Source organism: Coturnix japonica, chromosome 1 (genome assembly GCF_054131305.1).
Source record: "Coturnix japonica strain WE chromosome 1, WE-NBRP24, whole genome shotgun sequence".
Taxonomy (NCBI): Eukaryota; Metazoa; Chordata; class Aves; order Galliformes; family Phasianidae; genus Coturnix; species Coturnix japonica.
Window position 1 is genome coordinate 13,337,186 of NC_140663.1, and position 22,731 is coordinate 13,359,916.

The 22,731-nt window shown below is 42.4% G+C and overlaps 2 protein-coding genes across 4 annotated transcripts in view; one reads left to right on the plus strand and one right to left on the minus strand.

Annotated features, from left to right (window-relative positions):
- Nucleotides 1-95: 95 nt before the first annotated feature.
- REDIC1 (regulator of DNA class I crossover intermediates 1) lies at nt 96-15,843 on the minus strand. Of its 2 annotated transcripts, none has more exons than XM_085510675.1 (13): nt 15,761-15,843; nt 14,019-14,058; nt 13,116-13,251; nt 11,992-12,124; nt 11,177-11,243; nt 9,755-9,952; nt 7,781-7,887; nt 4,658-5,184; nt 4,336-4,408; nt 3,675-3,732; nt 3,041-3,107; nt 1,899-1,981; nt 96-1,437 (listed from the first exon to the last, which is right to left on the minus strand). In XM_085510675.1, the coding sequence occupies exons 1-13, from the start codon at nt 15,781-15,783 to the stop codon at nt 868-870; spliced, it is 2,082 nt and encodes a 693-aa protein (XP_085366801.1). In that variant the 5' UTR covers nt 15,784-15,843; the 3' UTR covers nt 96-867. The 2 variants fall into 2 exon arrangements, with proteins under 2 accessions (XP_085366801.1, XP_015707098.2); XM_015851612.3 differs by having other exon boundaries at nt 1,899-1,993.
- Nucleotides 15,844-20,394: 4,551 nt separating this feature from the next.
- Nucleotides 20,395-22,731, plus strand: part of ABCD2 (ATP binding cassette subfamily D member 2) — a 39,676-nt gene continuing 37,339 nt past the window's right edge. For both annotated transcript variants that reach the window (XR_014932512.1, XM_015851579.3), the window contains exon 1: nt 20,395-21,699. Coding sequence is in view for 1 of the 2 variants with exons in the window: in XM_015851579.3 (XP_015707065.2) it covers nt 20,791-21,699 (909 nt within the window). In the remaining variant the exon portion in view is untranslated. The remainder of the gene's footprint in view (nt 21,700-22,731) is intronic.

The window sequence follows — 22,731 nt, forward strand, 5'->3', positions numbered from 1 at the left end:
GGATATATATATATATATGTAAGTGGATGGCAGCAGCAACACAGTGAGCCATCCTTGCTGGGAATCTTTAAAGGGGAAGAACAGAACTGAGAGAGGACATTATCAGAAACGTTTATTTGTTGCTATTTGAAGCCTTACACAAACTCTGCAGTGAGAAGGGAAGTAATTCATACTTTCAATCCACGGGCAAAACACAGGAACACATCAAATATTTGTCAGTGCAAACAGTCAGAACGAACCCATAGATGTGCTGTGGAAGGAGCTGAGGCCTTTCTGCTGACACCTTACTCTGTTTTTGGTGGGATCTCTTTGGGTTAAAAATGAATAAATTTGTTCCTTTAAAGTCACGTTTGATTCTATGTACGCTGCTGTGTGCTGTTTCATTTCCATATTGCCATGCGCTGCTGTGCACTTCCTGTTTCCATGTTTCCATGTTGATGTTCAGTGCAAACCAAAGGCAGCTTTTCCTCTTAGAACAGGTGAGGATTTGACAACAGTTCTGAACCGAGTGATGTCAGACGTGCCTCGAAGTGAAACGGATCTTTTCCTCTACTTCCAGGAGCAGCAAAGTCACCTTCCAACTCCAGAACCCGACAGGTGGGGAAGCAAATCTCGATCCTAAGGTTTATGTTTAAGAAGCCATTGTAAAATCACTGTTGTGTTATCAGTTTGAGATCTGCAGACAGGCAGAGATGGCAGTTGATAGGCAGAGATCCATAGTATTAATTTATAAGCAAACAGACTATAGAAGATATTTTTTCTAGCCAGGTTAGCAAAATCCAAATAGATGTGTTAAATGAAACCTGCTGGGAACAGGATGAAATTGGGAAGCATTCTTTCTGTTCCTTCCCATGCCGTATCAGCCGGTCACTGCTTTTCTCCCCCCTTCATTGTATCAATGTAGTTCAGAATGTCCAGCGTTGTTCTGTCAGCCAAAGTGATGTACTCGGCTTCAGAGCTGAGCGCTGCTGTCCGCGCTGAGCCGCCTGCGGGCGGTGCGTGATGCTCGGGCGTTTTGTGCCCCCCAGCGGTGCCGGTGGGACGCAGCCCGCAGCTGCACACCCGCATCAGGTCACACTGGGTGCCCGCATCCACTTTCCCCGTTTGCGGGCCGGAGCTCTCGGTCTGCACCCAAACGTCGCACCTTGCGCTCTGCGTGTCGTGTGTTCTCCTGTGGGTTTGGTGTAAGGAGCTGCCCGCACATAGAGCAGCGTGCTCCTTCTGCTCCTCTATGCTGTGTGAGATGCAGTTGTTGTGCTGAAGATGGCCGGCTCCTTCCATAGCCGGGCTGCTGCTGGGCAGGGAAGGCACAGCTCCGCTGTGAGCAGCCCTGGTGGGCTCTGTGCGTGTGGGAGCTGAGATCAGGTTGGCACTGTCTGTCTGGAGCTGCTGCTTGTCCATGTGCATCTTCTTCCTGGCTGCATCTTCCTCTTCAGACTGTATGAACAGAATGGTGTGAATGCAACTGCTACACCAGTGCAGTAACTATGTACAGAGTTAGTAATCACCTCAGAGCTCAATCGTGAAATCTATTGAAAGGCCAGGATTTTCTGCTGGCCTTTGTGCTCTTTCTCAAGGATGCACTCCTGGCCTTTGCTGGAAGGAAGGTGGGTAAGGAGGCTCCCTGCTCTCATGCAGGTTTTATATTCCTATGTGTTGTCCTTTTTGTGTGTGTGTTCAGTAATGGCTGAGAAAGTACAGAGCACCAAATCTTCCTCCCTTCCTGTCAAGGAAGAGAGAAGAAACTTCCTCAACATCTTCCTATAATGTGACACATTGCTGTCATTCCACAAGGCTCAGCATTACCAAGAGACCAGGAGTATGTACAGCTAATCAGTTGAGTCAGGAAAATGTACAGCTAATCATTTATGGGAAACCCATCCAGGGGCACAACTCACCGTGTCAGGGCTGGAGCTGAAGCAGCTTTCAGTCTGTCTTGGAGAGTAACTGGGAGACGGGCTGCTGAGCGGGGACTCCGCATCTGAAAAATGGGCTCCAGCAGAAGGAAAAGTTACTCATTAAATATTTCCCAGACATCCAGCTCCCAGTTACAACATGCAAAATGGAGCGTTATCGCTACTTCTGAAGCAGTTTAAGATATCAATTAAAGATTAAAGCATCAGCAAAGTCAACTCGGGTTATGGCAATACCCAGTTCTCCTCCTCTCAAGACAAAATGTCATGGCCAAATGTGAGATGGGTGTCCCAAAGCTCCAGCTGTGCTGTCAGTCTGCACTAACAACAGAGCTGTGCTACCCAAGAGGAGGGTTCTGCAGAATAGAGGGAGGGAGAGAATGGGGCAAAATCCCTGCACGTATTGGCTGCCATACAAATTATATGGGCCTTAGGCCATGTTTTTCTCTTGGAGGGCTCTGGAAGATCTGCTCTGAGATACAGTTAGAACAGATGACCCACCCAGCTACCAAGGGAGCAAAGAGGACATGGGATTTGTCTGCTGATTCCCCTCGCCCTGTGCATGTGTGGATCCACAAAGTATAATGTGGTGGAAGAGAATAAAGGCTGGCAAGATAGTGAAACGAAATGTCAAATATTTTGTGATCATATCAATTTGTATTAAAGAAATGGCCAAGTTTTTTTCTTTATTCCTCCAATAACAGCCTACAGGAATAGAAAGAAGATGACCAGTATATATCTGGCACTGTTACAGGGTGCCAGTGTTCATAAACTTGAGTTGTGGTGTTCGGATTAACACAACCTGACTTCACTGGTGAATTATTGTTTATTTTATTTATTGTTGTGCAGCTCCCCCTACTTTCAGAGCTGGGTTGGCAGTTTAAGGGACCCAAAGGAAAAACATGTGGATAATACTCACCAGAAATGAGTTAATCTGAACTTATCTTTTCAAGGGAACGTGAATGCTTAGTTACCTGGTAATGCTAGTGAACAAAAATAGGAGCACTCATAAAATGTAACATCCTGAAAAAGATGAACATACTTTTCCCTGGATTTAAAAGTAAGTTTCATTTTCATAAGTAGAGAAAAATCTGATTTGTGACTGATCACATACAAACGATACTAACCCTGCTTCATCCTGCGAAGGTTTGAACTCACTCCAAAGCTGTATTCCTTCTGCTGTGCTTTCGCAAGCTTCCAAAAACAAGCATTAATAGTGAGCTGGAGCAGCTCTTCAGGTTATGTAAGCGAGGAACATTCAGTTTCTCTATTACATAAAAAAGTACACCTTGCAGTTCACTGCAAACTATGTTATGGAATGCAACACCCCTGAGCAGTACTGTGTGTACCTGCATGAATACTGCGGGCAAAACATCTACAGATTTATATATCTACTAGCAGAAAACTTCATTACAATACTGAAATATCCTATATATAGTGATATATATAGTGGACACTGCCTCAGAATCACAACGCTGGGCAAAGAGTACCTCATAAAATGTATTTCAGGCATCAGCTTGTGTGTGAGTCAGAGCGCGTAAATTATGGGCCTGAAAAGACTGACATCTGAACCACTTAACCAGAAGTTCTTCTTTGTGGATTTTCCATGTAAAGCAACAAAGAAATGGAGATTCCATGGAAGTTAATTCAGATAAAGTAACTTCAAATTCTAACTGTTCTGGATACTTCTGTTCTACTCTAAATGAATGATGTAAGTGCTCTGGTAGTAGGTAGTGCTAAAAATGTTTATAAACAAGTTACCTCTTCCAATTCAAAAAGCTGGTTCTGTTTCCAAACCGATTCTTCCACGGGCTCATCTCTACGAGGTGCAAACAGAGCTCTCTGGTAAGTGATTTCTCCAGTGCTTTTACTTGATTTCTAAATTATTTGTTTATTTATTGCCAGCAATCAGGAAATGTTTTCCCCTACTGAAATCCTGGAATTTATTTCAGACGTTTAGCAACAAGAACCTCTAAGCTTTTTTCTGTTTGTTTGTGGAATCTCATATGAGCTGACTGTAGATATCTGACAAATCTACCTTAGTGTAAAATATGGGGCACTCACATATGCCATGTTTGGTGCAAGGAAGACCCTGATTTCCTCTGTAGGCAATGGAAAGGGATGGGGTATCTTAGAGGTCAAATCTGAGCAATGGCTTAACTGCAGGGACTAAGAACTATCATATCAAAGAATCTTTCTCTTTAGTTATTACAGACAGGTGTAAAATAGTACAACAAATAGCTTACATACACATAAGTTTATTCATGTTAGTCATTATTATTCTCACTGGGATAACTTTGGGACTTTGTTAACATTATTCAGTATTTTTGCTGCCTTGTCCTCTTAGACAAGATTTCTCCTGTTCAGAAAGATCTCTGCAGTTATCACTAATTAATAGATTAACAATTTGTATTGCACTCACCTTTTATTTCTCGAATGGTTCTGCATGTTCTCCTTTAAGTTAATCTGCTGATCACAATAATAAGCATATGGTTCTAAAATCAAAAAGAAAACCTCAATTTAAAAGTGCAAGAGCATAAATATAGTTTGAAAATAACTCCTTCTATCAACCTCTAAAAGTAACTTCAATAACTGGATTTAAAATTGAATTGCTGCAATCCAAAGATTGGGGACATGTTTTGGGTCAGGGCTAACACATATGTGTTCATACAAAATACATAGCATGTGATGACTGAAAGGAGAATGAAACATAGAATATACGCCCCTACTTTGTTGGTACTCACCACTCTTTTCAGATGTTGAAGGTATCTCTTTGTTTCCAGGCGATAAGTAGAGCTGTCCCTCGCGACTGTCATGAAGGTGGGATTTATGAAGGCTGTTTTTCTTGTAGTTTGCAGATGGTGCATTGTTGCTTTTACATAAAACCTGCTCTGGAGCTGTGAAAATGCCTTTTCGGTGTCTGTCTACAGAATTTTTTCTTGCATTAATTGCAGGATGAGCCTCTCCAGTATTGTATGTATAGTTCCTGCTGATCATTTGATTTCTATTATCAGGATCAATGAGAAAAACAGGAGCAGTGCTTTGGTTAACGTAAGGATTACAATGCTTTGTGGAAGCTTTATTATAGATTGGTTGGCTCTCATCTCCAAACAGGGACAGAAAGGGGCAGTCATTTTCATCTTGAGGAACTCTCAGGTCTGCAGTTTCTTTCATGACACCAAACAGTAATTCTTTTATTCCTTCAGTGTTTTCTGATTCTTTTCTGGCCATTATCACTGGATCTTTCCTGGCACAATTCACATAGTCCAGCCTTGGGAGGAAGGGGAGAAAAACATATAAGTTGCTCTGTACACAAATAAGCAAAATACTAACTGCTAACCCTGCAGATTATCAAATTGATACGAATTTTCAAAGACTTCCCTGCTCAGCACACTTGCTTCTGTTCTGAACGCACTATTTCTATAGAAAGAGTGTCCCATGTTTTATTTACACACGTAGTAAGGCTGGTATAAGCAGGGCTCTTTCACGATGTCTCCAAGCACGCTGAGACATGCAGCGTGTCGTCTCATTGAGCAGGGAGCTGTGATTTATAAAACCAACCACAGTATGTCACTGCTGCTCCACTTAAATGACCAAAGAAGTCCACTTTGGATTAAAAGTGAAAAAAAAAAAGAGGATGACAGCTTCTTCAATTAGTAAAATGGTATCGAACAGTTCGCGCTTGTACTGAAAACCCACCGTAAGATCTATGCATTATTTCATTCCTGGTCTCTTTAGCAGTGACTTCTTGTGTAGGATGGCTCAGAAACCCTATTTAAGCATAGAATTTTTCTGATCTGGAGTTAGAAGACCAGCTATATGTTTTGTTTTGCCTATACTTTACTCCCCCTCTTCTCTCTGTAGTGCTTTTGAAGATGCTATCATGCTTATCATTAACACGAAAGCTATCATGCACTCAATTACTTGGATCTTACTCTAACTTTTTTACCACTTCTTTCTAAGCTTGATCTCTTCACAGAATCACAGAATCACAGAATAACCCGGGTTGGAAGGGACCTCAAGGATCATGTAGTTCCAACCCCCCTGCCTGGCAGGGCCACCAAACATACACCTTTACTAGATCAGGTTGCCCAGAGCCCTGTCCAACCTGGTCTTGAACACCTCCAAGGACGGGGCATCCACAACCTCCCCAAAGATCTGAACGGAGAGTTAAGAGTTTTCCAAGACACAGCAAAATCAAAACATGCCTTTTATTTTAAAATAAATGAATCAATTAAAAGAGCAGTCCTATCTTCCAACTTGAAAATGGAGATGTAGTAAAGTAAAAACTTACTGAAGAAAAAAATCTGTCATGTCTCGACCAGAAAACACTTGGAATTGGAAAAAGATCCTAGAGAACTTCAGGGAGAAGTGCCCTGAACTTATGTGAAAGCCATACCTTAGTTTTAAAAGACTAATCACACTGGAATTTGTTCCTAGAGAAAGCTGGATGCATTCAAGTGAGGAAGGTAAAAACAATTTGTGGTGCAATTCAGAGGCTCCTTCTCCATTCTAGCTGAACATTTTGTAATGCTATGTAAAAGGTAATTGTAGGTGAGGAAGTAGACAAGTATGATGCAGAGTGAAAAATATAAGATACCTACATTTTTAGTCAATATGATTCCCTTTCTAGGAGAACTGGCAGTTATTGGGATAGAAGAATTAATGAGTGTAATGGATGAAAGCAAAACATGGAAGAAAAACTAAAAATGGATCTGAAGAATTGTTGGAAAAGGAGATGGAGTGTTGTCAGTGAGTCATGAATGGGTAGAGGTCTGCAGGGGGTGCCATAAGAAGAGTGCAGGCCTGAGAGTCTGTGGAGAAATTAAAAGTGAGATTTAGGCAATGTAAGATTACATAGGGCTTTAACATCAAGATATTTGTCAGAAGTGACCAGGATATATGTCAAGGTGGACGTTGTCCTGATTTTAGGCTTTGCTGGAGAAACCAGGAAATCCATGAAGAGAGAGAATGTTCAGGTGGCTAAGAGTGGAAGCTCATATGTCCACCTTTTATCACATGATCAGTGAGCTAATTGGTGCCTTGGCTCCCCAGGCAAACAAGCTGCTGTCACTTCAGGAACTGACAAGTTATAGATGACCTTTTTATGGCTCTACCTTATCCACATGTAGAGACTGATGCAACCTTGAGCAGACTTAGAGAATTAAGAGAAAAATGGAAAACTAGCCCTGTGAGACCCTCAGACAGATGGTAAGAACTCCTGGAAGTAAACTATTCAGTACAAATTTGTCTGGCCTTAATCCTTTTGTGATTAAAATGACTCTTAATCAGCACGTGCAAAGAGAAGTCACTTCAAAGCTTCTGTCCATTCTGTTATGTTCTGTCCGTACCTTTATGTTTTCATAAAAGTGTTTTTAATCAATTATAAAGTAATGATAATTTTAAAAAAACGACAGCAGAATTGCATATGAAATAGGAGAGTAAATACTCTTTTTTTTTTCCTGGAATCCTCAATGTAAATAATGTAAGTGAAGTTGTTCAAGTGCTGAGGCATCAGGGTCATCACTTGTTACAGTAAACAGAACTAATGAGAGTGCCTGCAGCTCCCCTTCTCTTGGCCAGTCCTTGGTAAATCCATGCGTCTGGATGAACTGCAAAATACCATCCTGTTTACAACAGCACAAAAATAGGCCATGGTTCCAAAAGCTTACCAAAGTCACATTTTATTGTCTTTCAGCACATTTTAATAGCTTTGCTTCTTCAGTCTTTCTATTTAATTTCAATTCCTGCTCAAAAGCACTAAAAATCAGTGAAAAGTCATGTGGAAATAAAATCCAGATGATCTGAGTATTCCTCTAACTTAATGGTGGCTATTTATCTAAGGTGAAATCAGGAAGGCAGCCTACCTGTGCAATGGCTTCAGTAGCTCCTGAGGCTCTGTATCAGACTTCCTGAACATACATTGGCTTGAGTGATTTGAAGTCCAAGGGTCTTGCTCAGAAATAGTTCTTGTCTGAGAAAATGGTCCAAGTTATAAAACTCTGAATCTACAGTTGCAGGTTTTTAAAATTCAAAATTGGGTTTGCAAACAACATCCATATTTTCTATCTTAGTTTCTCTTACTTATTTTTTTACTTAATATTATCTTTCCAGTAAAAGCTAAGACATTACCACCCAAGTGAGTTCTGTACAGTTCATACTTCTTTATATTTGCACATCACTGTTCGTATGCAAAACATCTTCTTGAGTATCCCACGCCCCCATAATATCAGCAAACTGGACAGACTGTAGCAAGCTGCTTTTTCACTGATGCAGACCAAGTTGTAGAATGCTACTGTATGGAAAGGCTCTGAGAGACACCTAATCCTCAAAGGAAGGCCAGCTTCAAGGCAAGTCCAGATTGCTCGGGTTTTTTTCACAACTGGGATGACCTATTTTGGTGCTGAGCTACTTTCGTTACAGCTTTTTCTACACAAGCAGGATTTCCAATGTTTAAACTTTGTGATTTTTACTACTTGTCATTACATGGGGGATCTGTGGCTCTGTCCTGTCTCTAACTCTGTTTGGATTCTGGAAGACAGCATTTAATTCCCCCCCCCCCCATCCCCTTCAAGCCTTTTCTTATCCATGCTACACCAACCCTCTTCATTCAGTCTCTGTGTTCATCAGGAGCTCCAATCCCCTCAACATTTTTGTGACTCTCCATTAGTCTTCCTCCAGTTTGTTGATTTCTCTCTTGGACTGGGAGGGACTCAAAGTGGGCACAGTATTTCAGATGTGTTCTAACCTGTGGGGTTTTGTTTGTTTTCAGAGGGGAATAAGCACTCAAGTGCTAGATAAGCTCTTTCTAACACAGCCTTGTATTTAGCTGGCCTTTCCTGCAACGTGGACGCACTGCTGACTCATGTACAGCTTGTTATCCTCTGGCACCCTCAGGTCCTTCCCTGCAAAGCTGCTGCCTACTCAGTCAAATCCCCACATGCACAGATACATGGGATTATTTCTACTGAGGTGCAAGACCTGCATTTCTCTGTGTTGAACTTTATGAGGTTCCTGTCAGCCTTCAGATTGACAAGATCCCTTTGAATAGCAGCCATGCTACTGTAATGACCACTATGACAATTTTTGGTTTCATTTGTGAACCTCTTGTGATGCTGAGGGTGCATTCTGTCTTGTCGTCCAAATCACTGGTGGGGATGTATCAGATTTGTTACTAAACCCTGGGTATTCCTGCTGTTATTGACCAGTTGCCAATTAGTCTTTAACCTGTGGACTTTCAGCAAAATGGATAATATTACAGATAATATTTTTCACCCACTCATATGGTTCATACCTCCCTACTTTGGCTATTAGGATACCACAGTAAACCTTGTCAAAAGCCTTCCTAAGGTCATAGCGAATAATATCCACTGCTGCTCCTTATCCACAGGGCAAATCATTTCATCACAGAAATCAATGTCTTGTCAAGCATAGCATGGCCACAGTAAACCTATGCTGACTGCACTCAAACACCTCCTTGTTCTTCATGGACCTTTAAACAGCGTCCAGGAGGTCTGGTTCTACTATCTTGTAAGGGACAGAGGTGAGGCTGATAAGCTGGTACTTTCCTGGTTTTTGCATATACATAACATTTGTTTATTTCTTGTCACTGAGAAGCTGTCCTCACCACTGTAGTCTTTCTGCAGATATCAGCGGTACTGAAAGCTCAGTGAACAAAGGCTCAAATTAAATCTATTCCATACTGGTAAAAGAAATACCTATGTATTCACAGAATATTCATTATCTCCAGCCTAGAAGAAATTTTTCTTGTTAACCATTATCTTCACCGTAATGCTAATTCTATGCCCCAAATAGAGAAAGTAAAAAAATATTAGTCAAACCTGCTTCTTTAGCTTATCTTCATAAGTCTGTTCCCAAGGGTCACCCATTAAGTTTGTATTGAAACTTTCTTCTGAATACTGTGCACAGTTAGAGGACCAAAAAATAGAAGGAGACAATGGACAGGTGCTCAAAGCTGATGCTGTGTTGTCTTCATGTCCCATACATTCAGCGTAAGTTAGTTCTGTTGCTTGCGTTAACTAGATAAGAGATAGTAAAGAGATTTAATTTATCTAACATTGTTATCATCTAAGCATAGTTGAAAAGGATCCAACCTTTCTAAATTTTTTATATCTCTTTTCCGATATACTCTATTCAAGAAAAAATGTTCATGTATTCAGGTATGATTATTTTATTAAAAACATGGTAATGAGAGTTTATATTGGGGCAACACAGAAGTACCTACTGAAGTTGAAGTATGCACACAAATGTTATCCTGGTCATGTAAGTAGAGTCCTGAGAGAAACTGAGCTGTCATTTTGATCCACTACTTCCAGCCATGCTAAATCTGAAATATAGCTTCTGTATCTTCAAGTGACAGAGGAAATAGAGTCATAAGGGAAGGCTGAGGAAATAGAGTTATAAGGGAAGGCTGAGGAAATAGAGCCGTAAGGGAAGGCTGACTTAATGTGATACCCAGAAAAATAGTGGCAGCTCATGGTGATCTTGGCTGAAACACGTTAGACAGATACTTTTCACTGCTACTAAGCAATTCTTCCTCACTCAGAAGGAACTTCTAGCTCTAGAAAACATGTCTTGTTGACTCTAACAAAATATGGTTTGGCAAAAACATACAGAGAAATACGGAATAAGCATTTTTTTCAAGCATTTTTTCAGCAGATTCCTGTCTGATATGAACAGCAGGAGTCAGTGCGGTATCTGAGTAACCAAAACTCATAATCTTATAAACTCTTGCTTGTTCTTTACTGAAGAATGAGTCATTTAAATATATATATATATATATCTAAATTCTATCAAGAAAATGCACTGTAATCTCAATAAGTGTATGAACTTCCCAAATGTAGCCACTGAGACTTGTACTTACATTTCTCTTAAAGACTCCCTTCTGTCTGCGCTTCTCACATCTCCTCATTTATGATGTGTATTGTTTTTAATTTACTTACTGTTGGCCTTAGTCTCTTTCCATAATCTGTCCTTTGTGACTAATTTAGAGCACACATATTCCTAAATGTTTTAAAAAATGCCCCAAACAAGTTGAGCTTTTCATAATATTCATAAGAAAAAGCAGGGGGAAAAAGGTAAGAAATATAATTGGCAATTAACAGATCAATGTAGTCTTAAAAAGGCTCAAGAAGCCTTTACGCATTTAAGTACTCATGAAATCTGATCATTATGAAAAATCACTTAAAAAAAAACATTGCTACATATTTTTGACTTAACACCACTGAGAACGATAAACTTACTTTACGTTGGTATTTTTCTTTCTCTAAGAGATGCTGCCTTCTGCTGTCCAGTACTTGCTCTTGTAACCTTGTAAAATGAATAAAAACAGCCTCTGAAATGGAAGATCTATAAGACTGTAAACTTCTTAACCAGGGTGTTAACTTCAAAATAATTTAACAGTATTTCTCCAGATGTTTAAAAAGCCCTTGCTTTGTATGCCATTTTGGGCAGTCAGCCCGTAAATTGGTCACTTAAGCATGCCTGAAATTGGATGGCAAACAGTGTAAGTTAAAAATGCTGTTTGAATAGTCAGCTCTGTGAGATGAACTTAGGGTATGAACAACATGAGTAAAGTAATGCATTTGTATATTTAAAGCTCTGAACTTTGTGAATAGTTCTGAGTTTAGAGTTTCTTTACTGATGATAAAAGCATCCCTGGAATGTCAGCAGCAGTCGTGAAAATACTGTGTCTTAGCGATGTATATTTAGCATACTCAGTACCCCAGATAAACATTTCTCAGTCTTTTCAAGGCAAGATACTCATGGGCATAGAGGTAAAAGGGATCCACTGATCAAAAGATCAAGAGATTGACCTGTTTCAGATTGGTCTTTCCATGCTCCTTTGCTACTGTATTGGCCTAGACCCCTTCTCCCAGTTATCTTGTTGCCATCAAAATGACATGCTTCCATGCATGTTAATAAATACACACAAAGTAGATCTGTACTGCAATGGTAACTCCTTCTAACTGTTTTAGAAATCAAATGAAAATAAATTATGAAGCACATTTTACGGAACTTTAATATCACTTAACTACTGCCTGTTTTAAACGAGTACCTGTTCTTGATGTCATCTAAGTGTGCTGCAAATTGGTTTCGTAGTGGTGACCTGGGAAGCTCTATGTTGTTCCTTCTAAAAGGCGCCTTTACATTTTCAGTTATATCAACATGGACTGGCTTTTTCAGGTTGCCTGTGATAGAAGTATTTGGAAGGTCAGCACTGGGCTAGAGACTAAGCTTTGAGCTCCCTAATTTTTCATTACAATTCCAAAGATGTTTTAGGTTTCTCAAATCATTTATTCATTTAAAACTTTTGTTTTGTTTTATTATCAGTAACGTAAGAGCTCTGTTCTAATTGGTACCATAGCATAAAACTGTGGGGCAACTGCTGTCTATGGACAGGCTCTGTTGCCCTCATCAGCCACCTTTGAATCTTTCTGAGTATAGGACAGCAACTGCATTTCAGTTCTGTATATGAATATCATAGAATAGAATCATAGAATTACCCAGGTTGGAAAAGACCTTGAAGATCATCAAGTCCAACCACAGCCTAACCAGTACCCTAACTCTAAAAACCCTACACTAAATCATATCCCTAAGTATCACATACAAACGGCTCTTTAACACAACCAGGGATGGCGATTCAACCACCTCCCTGGGGAGCCTATTCCAGTACCTAACTACCCTTTCTGTGAAGAAGTTCTTCCTAATATCCAACCTAAACTTGCCCTGGCGCAATATGTCATAGAAGAAAAGAGTGAGAACTCAAGCTGTAGAGATTCTGGGAGAAGCAGATTATAACAAGGATACTCTGGGTAGAACAAACAGACTATTCCGAATACAAAATAAAGAAGTACTGTACTGTAAGTGGAACACCAATGTACCGATTTAATGGCAAAGGGAAAAAGAAGTGGAGATAGGGTAAAATTAATCCATGGAATGAGGGAAATTCATAAGCATGCAAGGCTACAAAGCTGAAATAGGTTGTTTGATTTCTCCTATGTCCACACTTTTAATTCAGTCATTATTGTTGTATTTACTTGCTATTTTTTATTTTTAAAATAAATGACTATTTAAGCATTAAGTTACAACACAGCGGAAAAAGAACTGAGATAGCAGTGATAATAAAAGATAACTGATCCTGTTAACAGTGAGGTCAAAACACTGTAACCATAAACTCACCAGTGCTGTCTTTTTTGGTCGATATCTGGTTAACAACATAGAGGTTGAGGAGATCTAAGCTGACTGCTGAACTTTTAGGAGATGATACTCCCAGAAGCTTCATCTTTGATTTAAGTTTTTTCTTTTCAAAGAATTCCTTTTTTTTTTTTTTAAGAGAGATTAAAGGAGAGAATAAGTTTTTGACAGAAGCTTCATACCTTTTTCATTGGAATACATAAACATTCTGATGCAATTCTTATAAATAAAAACACCTCAATTTTTTCCAGATTCACTCATTCAATCTATTATCACTTGATTTATTTTTTATTACTTTGAAAAATAATTCTAGTATCATCTGGTCATATTTAAGGAGACTTCACTGCAGCCTTCCAGAACTTAAATGGAGCTTGTGAACTACAAGGAAATGGACATTTTACATGATCTGATAATGAAAGGACAAAGGTGAATGGTTTTAAACTAGAATAGTGGAGATTTATCTTAGATATTACAAGGTATTTTTTCCTTTTTTAGTGGTGATGCACTCATACAGGCCGCCCAGAGAAGCTGTGGATGTCCCATCCCTAGAGGTGCTCAAGGAGGGGTTGGATGGGTCTCTGGGCCTTGATGGGGCCTTAATCTGGTGAGTGACAGCCCTGCCCATGGCAGGAGGTTGGAACTGGATGGGCTTTGAGATCCATTCCAACCCAAATCATTCCCTGATTCTGTGATATTTAACATAGGTCATTGTTCTCCTGATGCCAAAATCTTAGTCCTTAAGTACTTGCGTCTCAACTTCTGTATATGATCATTAAAAGCATTTTTTCAAAGTAAAAGACATAATCAAAATCCTGCAAAGAAAAAAAGTCTTTGAAAAAAACACAATCATTTGCATAACATAAAATCACAGTGGCTGGAACCATTTACCTTTTGCTTTCTCCTTTCCTGCTTTAATATGACTCTGCTCCTGAAAGATGCAAATAATTATTGTTTTAATTATAAAGGTGTAATCTTGAGCAGTGGTCTGAGCTTCATGTAAATGTTAGCAAGAATTTTGGAAGCAAATTGTTCTGCTCTGCTATAATGGCTCAAACCTTGAGGCAATGAAGTCAATATAACCCTGCTGAGGTCACTTTGGCTGGTCCTGGTTTACTTAGGTAAGTCTATGATCCCACTCTATCTCAGGGATATAAAATATACTGAACATTCAGAAGGAAAAGCTTTGAGGTATTTAACTTGCAATGAAACAACTCATAAATTCTTCACTTCTTAAAACATCACAGGCAACCTTTATCAATATTTATTCTAATTTTCAATTTCATGCTGCAGCAGTTACAAAACCACATTAACAAAGAAAGCAAAAGAGCACAGCACAACTTATTGCCTTTCAGGACTTTATGGCATATTGGATACCATGATTAAAATTGGAGTTCTGGGTCACTGCTGTGAACATATTGAATATGGGTGCAGTGTTCAGGTCAAGTAAGAGTTGCATATTTATTGAAGAGTTAGAAATATGGAATAGATCCCTGCAATTACATTTTTTTCTTTTTTCTTTTATTTAATTTTCTTTTATTTTATCTCCAAATTTATAGCACTCATAGAATGGAATATCCTGAGTTGGAAAGGACATTTCTGAACACATGCATATAAATATATATATATATAATTGTATAAATGAAATATATAAATTATATATGTATATATGATGTGTATCATGTGGTTCTGTGCTCTACATCTGTTGCTAGAGCAGCTGTGTCACCATAGTGATGTTTTTGCTCCTGCTGAGCAGTGCTGGCACTACATCAGGGCTGGCTCGAACCCAAAGTCATAGTTTGCAGGTGGGTGAGAGGTGGGGAGGAAACAGAGCCACAGGATCAGACTGATCAAAGAGTTATTCCATACCTTATGCTGTCTATAAAACATAGGAGAAAGTTTGTGGGGGTGTGAGGGGATGTGCACATTTGTATAAAGGCAAATCTTCCAAAGCAGCTGCTGCTCGTGCTGAGGCCTTACTTCCCAGCAAGTAGTTAGACATTGTCCATGGATATGAAGTAGAGAAGTTTGATTTTTTTTCCCCTTCACTTCCACATACAGACTTTCCTTTTCTTTTCTTAGAAATACTGTTATCTCAACCCTCAAGGTTGAGGTTGAGGTTATCTCAAGGTTTTCCTTTCACATTTTCTCTCTGTGGCAGACTGACATGGGTAGGCACCTGACAGCCAGCCCAGGTCAACCCTCCACAGCAACTTTCAGAAACTCCATTTGTCTGGAGAGACTTACAGATATGAAAGGCTTTATTTTAATTGGATTCCACATATAACATCAGAATGAGTATAAAACTGTGTTTAATAAAGCTACTTTCAAATGATCACAGAAACAGTAGGGTTTAAAATTCGGATAGGCAAGAAGTACGGGACCTAAAGAAACTGAATATTATACTGTTGGGTTTTCTTTATGTTATCAGCCCATAGACAATGATTTTAATATTTCAGTGAACCTTAAATATGCCCAGAGTGTGAGGGGACAATGGGGCTGCCACATGTCATGGCCCTGCGGGTCTCTGAGGGGACACCAGGCCACACCATGGCCCTGTGAGTCTCTGAGGGGACGCCAGGCCTGAAACAGAGTTGGATCCATTTCTGGTGGCCCTGAAGAGTTTCACTCACCGGCTGCCACCCACCCAGTTCATTTTGTGCTGCTGAGGAAGCAGGGAGGGTTGTCCCGGGCAGTGCTGGGGAGGGGGAGAGCTGGCAATGGCCACAAGGACGGTGTGCTGCCCTGTGGGTGCGCAGCCCCAAGGCAGGGCCCTCTGTGGGGCCTGCTCCTAACCAACAGCACCAGGGCCGTTGATCTCCACGCTCCCAATGCTAACAGAGAAGGGACAGTGTGACACAGAGAGCAAGAGGACAAGGAGAGCAAAGGGCTGATGGGGAGGAGGCAATGGTCTGGCTGCTGCCACCCTTCTTCTGCTGCTTCCATTCTCTTAGAGTCTGCTGACAGAAATCGTTTCCCCTTTGCCAAGGAATCGCAAGTCTCTCTGCTGTTCCATGTGCATCAAATGCGCAGCTGTTGGAGTGGGTTACAGAGCAGCTGACATTCAGTCTGACAGGCTCAGCCTGTAGTGCCACTGCTGCAACGGGCACAGTTTGTGGGGCAAGAGATGAGCACTGCCCTTCCCCAGGCATGCTGGGGAATCAGTGAGCATTTGTTGCTAGCAGACACCCTCATTTTTGGAGCTGCCTGACAAGATTTTGGGGATAAGTAACAGCACACTGGCACAAAAGGGTGGGAGGCCCCAAGACTGAATGGGGAACAACACTCAATTGCCCTCGCTCTTGTCCCTGCAACTCACTGCCACTTAAAAACCATCAGTACAATTTTATATACTAATCTCCCATGGAGTTACTGCACTGAATTATCTTAACTTTTCAAGGTATCTGTTGGGTAGCTATTGGTGCAGCAATGAACAGAGTGCTCAGAGTAGAAGTAATAAGACTAACATTAAAAATTACCCAAGCATTTTCTTTAATTTTTATAGTGTTTATCGAATCCATGGCTAGAAGATTGGAAAAGTGAAAATGGCTGCTTCTCTAAAATATAACCAGTTAAACTGAACTGAGTTATCGAACAGAATGTGTTACTGTTGTTATAGCTCAGGTCTTTCTGATTAATAAGCCTAATTGTTTATTGTAGCAGTACTAGATTATAAATATATATATTTTACATGGAAGATTTTGAAGTGTTTGTTTATGCGCAACTCATCAGCTATTATGACAGATCATACTGAAAGATTAAACTCATTCGATCAGTTTCTATTTTGTTTGTATTTCCACCCTGTGTAAATGTTTAACATGTTAATACTATGTCTAACAATGTCTTTTTTTTTTTTTTTTTTTTCCTAACACAGTATTGACATTCATCCTGGAGGAGGCTCAGGGGAGACCTCATTGCTCCCTATAACTTCCTGAAGGGAGGTTGTGGTGATCTGGGGGTCAGCCTCTTCTCTCGTGTCATTAGTGATAGGACCAGAGGGAATGGTTTCAAGCTATGGCAGGGGAGATTCAGCCTGGACTTTAGGAAATATTACTTCTCAGACAGGGTGGTCAGGCACTGGAATGGACTGCACAGGGAGGTGGTGGAGTCACCGACCCTGGGGGTGTTCAAGGAAAGACTGGATGTTGTGTTGAAGGACATGATTTAGTGGGAGCTATTAGTAATAGGAGAAAGGTTGGACTGGATGATCTTTTAGGTCTTTTCTAACCTTAGTGATTCTATGATTCTTCGATTCTGTGATTACTCTTACTTCTACGTTATTATCTGGATTTAAAGGAAAAAAACTACTTTTATTTCTGCTGGATTTATTGAATCAGGTAACAGCACCTTGTAGAATCAAAGAAAAGCAATGCAGCAGCTTCAAACAATTACTTTTAACGTAAGAAATCTTCCCCTCCCTGAATTCATTTATCCAGATAAAGCTTTCCAATGGTCATAAAATATAAAAAGATTTCTTCGCTGAAGGCAAAGTAAACACTGAAGTAAGACTTGAGACTCTAAACATCGCACCTTGACTGTCAATATTTGAAAACTCCTGATGAGATGATTGTGTTTTGGAGTGATGCCATACATTTAAATAACTGCAGGACATGATTCATTTTTAAAAGCTCCTGATAGTGAGCTTCACAGAACTTAACTGCTTCTCCAGGAAGTGAGATAAACTGAATAAGTAGACACTCTCGGTGTGTGGGAAATGGGTATTAGGAAGAAAAAAACACTGAAGATTATCCGTATTTGTAACATTTTAACAACTCTTCAGTATAATTAAATCTGACATTTCTTTGTTTAGAAAGTATTTATTATGCGGGATCTTCAGGACAGCTTTCCACCTGTTACTAAAGTAAAGCAGCTGTGGTCCTATAGCACTGAAATTTCCCCTCTGATATGCTGCTTTATGATCAAATCAGCTCTAGTTACAAGTGATGTTGAAAAGCTGTCTGAAGTGATATAATGGAAGTAATGGAAGACCAGGTTTCTCCAGGAGGGCTGATATAGAAACACTGATCACACAAATTCTGACACACAGCTTTGAGTTTAATCATGTATAATCAGGTATGGTTTGGTGGATGGATGACTCAAAGCACATGTTTGGCTCCTACACTGTGTCCCAGCACCCAGAGAGGAAGAAGCTAACCAAAACGAAACTGCAGGAAGTGGAAGTGTCTTTTGGTGCCTACAGCACTGTTTGTATCCTGAAGATCTGAATGATGATGTTTTAGGCCAAAGATTAGATAGCAGAGAAGCCAGATATGTAGGAAAACATTCACCTCAGTGACACATACAGTCTACACAGATAGAAATTCAAAGCCCAGCTGAGAAGAATATGGGATTGTATCTACCTGAAAGACCATCTGCCAGGATGGTACCATTGACAACAGCATACTGACAGGTAGTTATTCTTGATGGTATTCTTAAAAGAGAATTATTTTTCATAGAGGCTTTGCTTGAGGCAAAGAAATGCACAAGAACTGGTTCAGACTTTCAGAGGGGACTCCTCTCTTCATAAAAACCTACATTCCTACAAGGAACAACAAAGGCCAGAGAACCCTCTGTGGTTGTGCTAGATTATAGTAAGGGAATGACATGAAACCTGCTAAAAAGAAATTAGGAGGGACAGCTAAAAGAACTAAACTCATACATGTAGTGAGGAGAAAGCTGCAGGATACCAGACATGGAGCAAGAGGCAATCTGAACCACTGCAAAAACCTATACCACATTCAAAAGAAAATAATAAAAGGTTACATCAAATTTGATAAACATAAAAATATAACTAGAAAGGCCAAAAAGAGTTGGGAAACAAGTGAACACAGGAACCAAACTATGAAATAATTCATCTTACACACTCTGTGGTGCTCAGGGATATGATTTAGCAGAGGGTTGTTAGAGTTAGGGTACTATGGTTAGGCTGCGGTTGGACTTGATGATCTTCAAGGTCTTTTCCAACCTGGGTAATTCTATGATTCTAATTCTATGATAATGCCAACTAGTTCTCTGGGTGCCTTTCCACAGTCATGCAAGTGATTACACTGAAGTCAACAGAAACTATGGAAGCACTTCAGTGGGGTACTTCTCTGAGTAAGGGTTTGTATGATCACCCTCTGCTGAACTTGGCTCTGACCAAAGCCCCACTCCAGTACATACACAAACAGCTCAAAACTGAAAAAAAAACACCCAGAAATCTGATCTCACCATGTGAGAGAACATGATGCAGCATATTTTAGAAGCAACGTCCTGTTCAGTAGGAGACTGAAAACAATGGAAATACATCACATTCATTGACTGAAACACAACACAGCCAGATTTGCTTCACCTAAACCTCACCGCAGCCCCAGCTGTGGGTGTACACCCACACTTGCAGCTCTGCAACCAAGGTCTGCTGAAGTGAAAGGTCAGCAGACACATGGAACTGAAAGAGAGCTGTGAACTCTCCCCTCAGTAGGAAAAAGCTGGAGTAATGAAATGTTGCAAATAACTGTGGTTTGGCAAGAGAGCTCCAAGAGCACGCTGTGATATTCACATGCCAGAAAGCAAAGTCCTTAATTGTAGATCGGAATTACAAGAGCCCTGAGCAAGGCATTTTCTCAGCCACGTATCCTGTCGGTGCCCTGAGAAGCCTTTTTCTTTTGCTGACAAAGTAATGAGCAGTGAAAGCAGGCCTGGTTAGTAACTGAAACTTAGCGGTACTGCTCTGCTTCAGAGGTTGATATCTTCTCAGCTTTGAGTTGTGTACTGGAAAAAAGGAAGAAGAAAAGCTACAAGGGCCTCGATCCAGATCTCTGCCCTGTCCTCAGAGGAAGGAATTCCAGGAAGCCCCAGGATTACTCCACATCTCTGCATAACTTTCTAGTGCACTAGGGAAATAAACTGAGCATCCTCCAAGGAGGAAGGAAGCAATGGATGCTGCTCGGCCACGTTTAGCTCATCTCGGCCTGGGGGCTTTTTGGATGGCACCTGCAGCTGACGATGCGCTGCCTGACTTTCAGAAGCAAAGCTCTCTCAAACCAATTGCTCACCCCAAAGCTCGCCTTGCGCACTGTACCCGAGGGCTCGTCTGTAACACTAACGTGGCTTTGTTTGCCTGGGTCACGGCGGGTGAACCATATCTGGGGGGAGCCGCACTTCCCTGCAGTGCATTTTCTAGCCGTTCTTGTCCTCATGCACCGCAAACAAACGCTGGGTGACACGCCCGCAAGTGACAGGAAGCCCCCCCCCCCCGCAGCCCCTCGGCCGCCGGGCCGCGCTTCCGACCCGAGTCCCTCCTCCTGCAGGGAGGGGCGCGGGGCCGCCGGTAGAGCCGAGCGGCCGCGGGGTACGGCGCGTTGTGCCGAGCTGCCGCGGGCAGGAACGGACGGAGCTCCAAACACCCGCGGACCTTTCGCTATTTCCCCGGGGCCCGGCCCGCGGCCGACGAGCGGATCGGAGCGGCCGGGTCGCCGGAGGTGCCGCCCCTTGCGGCGCAGCCAATGGCGTGTTGCGGGGCGGGCTGCGCGGCGCCAGGCTGCGTTGTGCAACGCGCCGGGCCGGGAAGGAAACCGTCACCCCGGGGGGAGGCAGCGCTCACTCGGCATCTGCCCGGCCCGGCAGTGCGGCCGGGAGCCCGCGGGGTCGGCCTGACTGCCGGGCATGAGACGCCGCCGCTAGGATGAGCCACATGCTGCATGCGGCGGCCCGCAGGCTGCAATGGAGCCGCTCGGGAGCCGCCAAGCGCGCTGCCTGCCTGCTGGCCGCCGCATACGGGCTGAAGGTGCTGTACCCCGTCCTACGGAGGAGGCTGAGGCGGGCGGGATGCCGCGCTGAGCCGGGCCGGGGGGCGGCGCAGGGCGGCGGGCGGAGCAGAGCCTCGCCGGCCGTCAACGCCGAGTTCTTGAAACAGCTGCTGGAGCTGCGCAGACTGTTCTTCCCCAAGCTGGTCAGCGCCGAGCTGGGCTTGTTGTGCCTCCACTCGGTCGCGCTGGTTTCCAGGACTTTCCTGTCCATTTATGTGGCGGCCCTCGACGGGAAGATCGTGAAGAGCATCGTGGAAAAAGAGCCCCGGAGCTTCGTCGTCAAGTTGATCAAATGGCTGATGATCGCCATCCCGGCCACGTTTGTCAATAGCACCATCCGGTACCTGGAGTGCAAGCTGGCCCTGGCCTTCCGCACGCGCCTGGTGGATCATGCCTACGAGACCTACTTCGCCAACCAGACCTACTACCGAGTGATCAGCATGGACGGGCGGCTGGCCAACCCCGACCAGTCCCTCACTGAGGACATCATGATGTTCTCGCAGTCGGTGGCACATCTCTACTCCAACCTCACCAAGCCCATCCTGGACGTGGTGCTCACCTCTTACACCCTGATCCGCACTGCACGCTCCCGGGGTGCCAACCCCATTGGGCCCACGCTGCTGGCCGGCCTCGTCGTCTACGCCACAGCCCGTGTGCTCAAAGCCTGCTCACCCAAATTCGGCAAGCTGGTGGCCGAGGAGGCACACAAGAAGGGCTATCTGCGCTTCATGCACTCGCGCATCATCGCCAACGTGGAAGAGATTGCCTTTTACCGGGGGCACAAGGTAAGGAGAGAAACCTGCTGGTCTTGCTCCTGCAGCACCAGAGCTGACCCGCGCTTCCCCTGCCGCACTCTGCACGCACTCTGGTCCCTCTGACATTTAAATCTGTTTACAGCTCGCACTTCCCGTTTCCTAGGAAAATGCAATCTCACAGGCGGTGTCTGGGGGGAGCAGAGCGCAGTTCCCTTGTGCTCTGACAGTGTTCCTGTTTTGCAGCTGTACCCTGTGCTTTTCTAGAAAGCCGATCGTCGCTATTGTTTTTTTCCCCACCCAGTACATTCCGCTTAACTCTTCCAGGCTTTTCTTTTCCCTTCCTTGTTTGTGAGCTCCCAGCTTTAATGCTGCAGGAATCACTAGCAAGCCACAGCAGAAAGTCTAGGGGAAGACTTAGTGATAGCACAGAGACCACAACAACCTTTGACACTCTTTTACATAGCTAAGCAAAGATGTAGTCATCAGAGCCTTAAAATAGCTTAAGTACAGTACTTCAGCAGCCAGTTACATAAACTAACGGGTTGTTTTAAAGCCACCTTATGAAGGAATTCTTCATATCTTTATTAGAAGTGGATTTTGGCTGTCACAGCTTTTGAGTATGACTTGGAAACAAAAAGTGGTTTCACGTAAAGTGAAAATGAGGGCTGGTAACTAGCCTGAGGTGTTGCCAACTCTTTCAGTCTAAGCAACAATTATATAATGCAGATGGTTTGTTTTGGTAGAAGCGATTGTTCTCCAGAGCTGCCTATCGTAGTGTTTGCAGTGCAGCTAAATTAAACAGTTTCTTCTGTTTCCCGACTTCTGGCTTGAACTGAGTACATGATGTCATACTGACTTGGAACTATCTTTGACTTGTTAAACCTCTTGGGATAATTCTCTCTTCCTCTCGGCTGTTCACAAAAACAAGAAGCATTGCATTTCAGCGATGAGCTCTGCAGATTTAAGTCAGAGATAATTGATCCCCAAACACTTTACAGTTTGAGGAGTTTCAATTGCTGTGAAACTCTTCAGCTGCATCTTCATTGAAGGGTGTAGAATCAG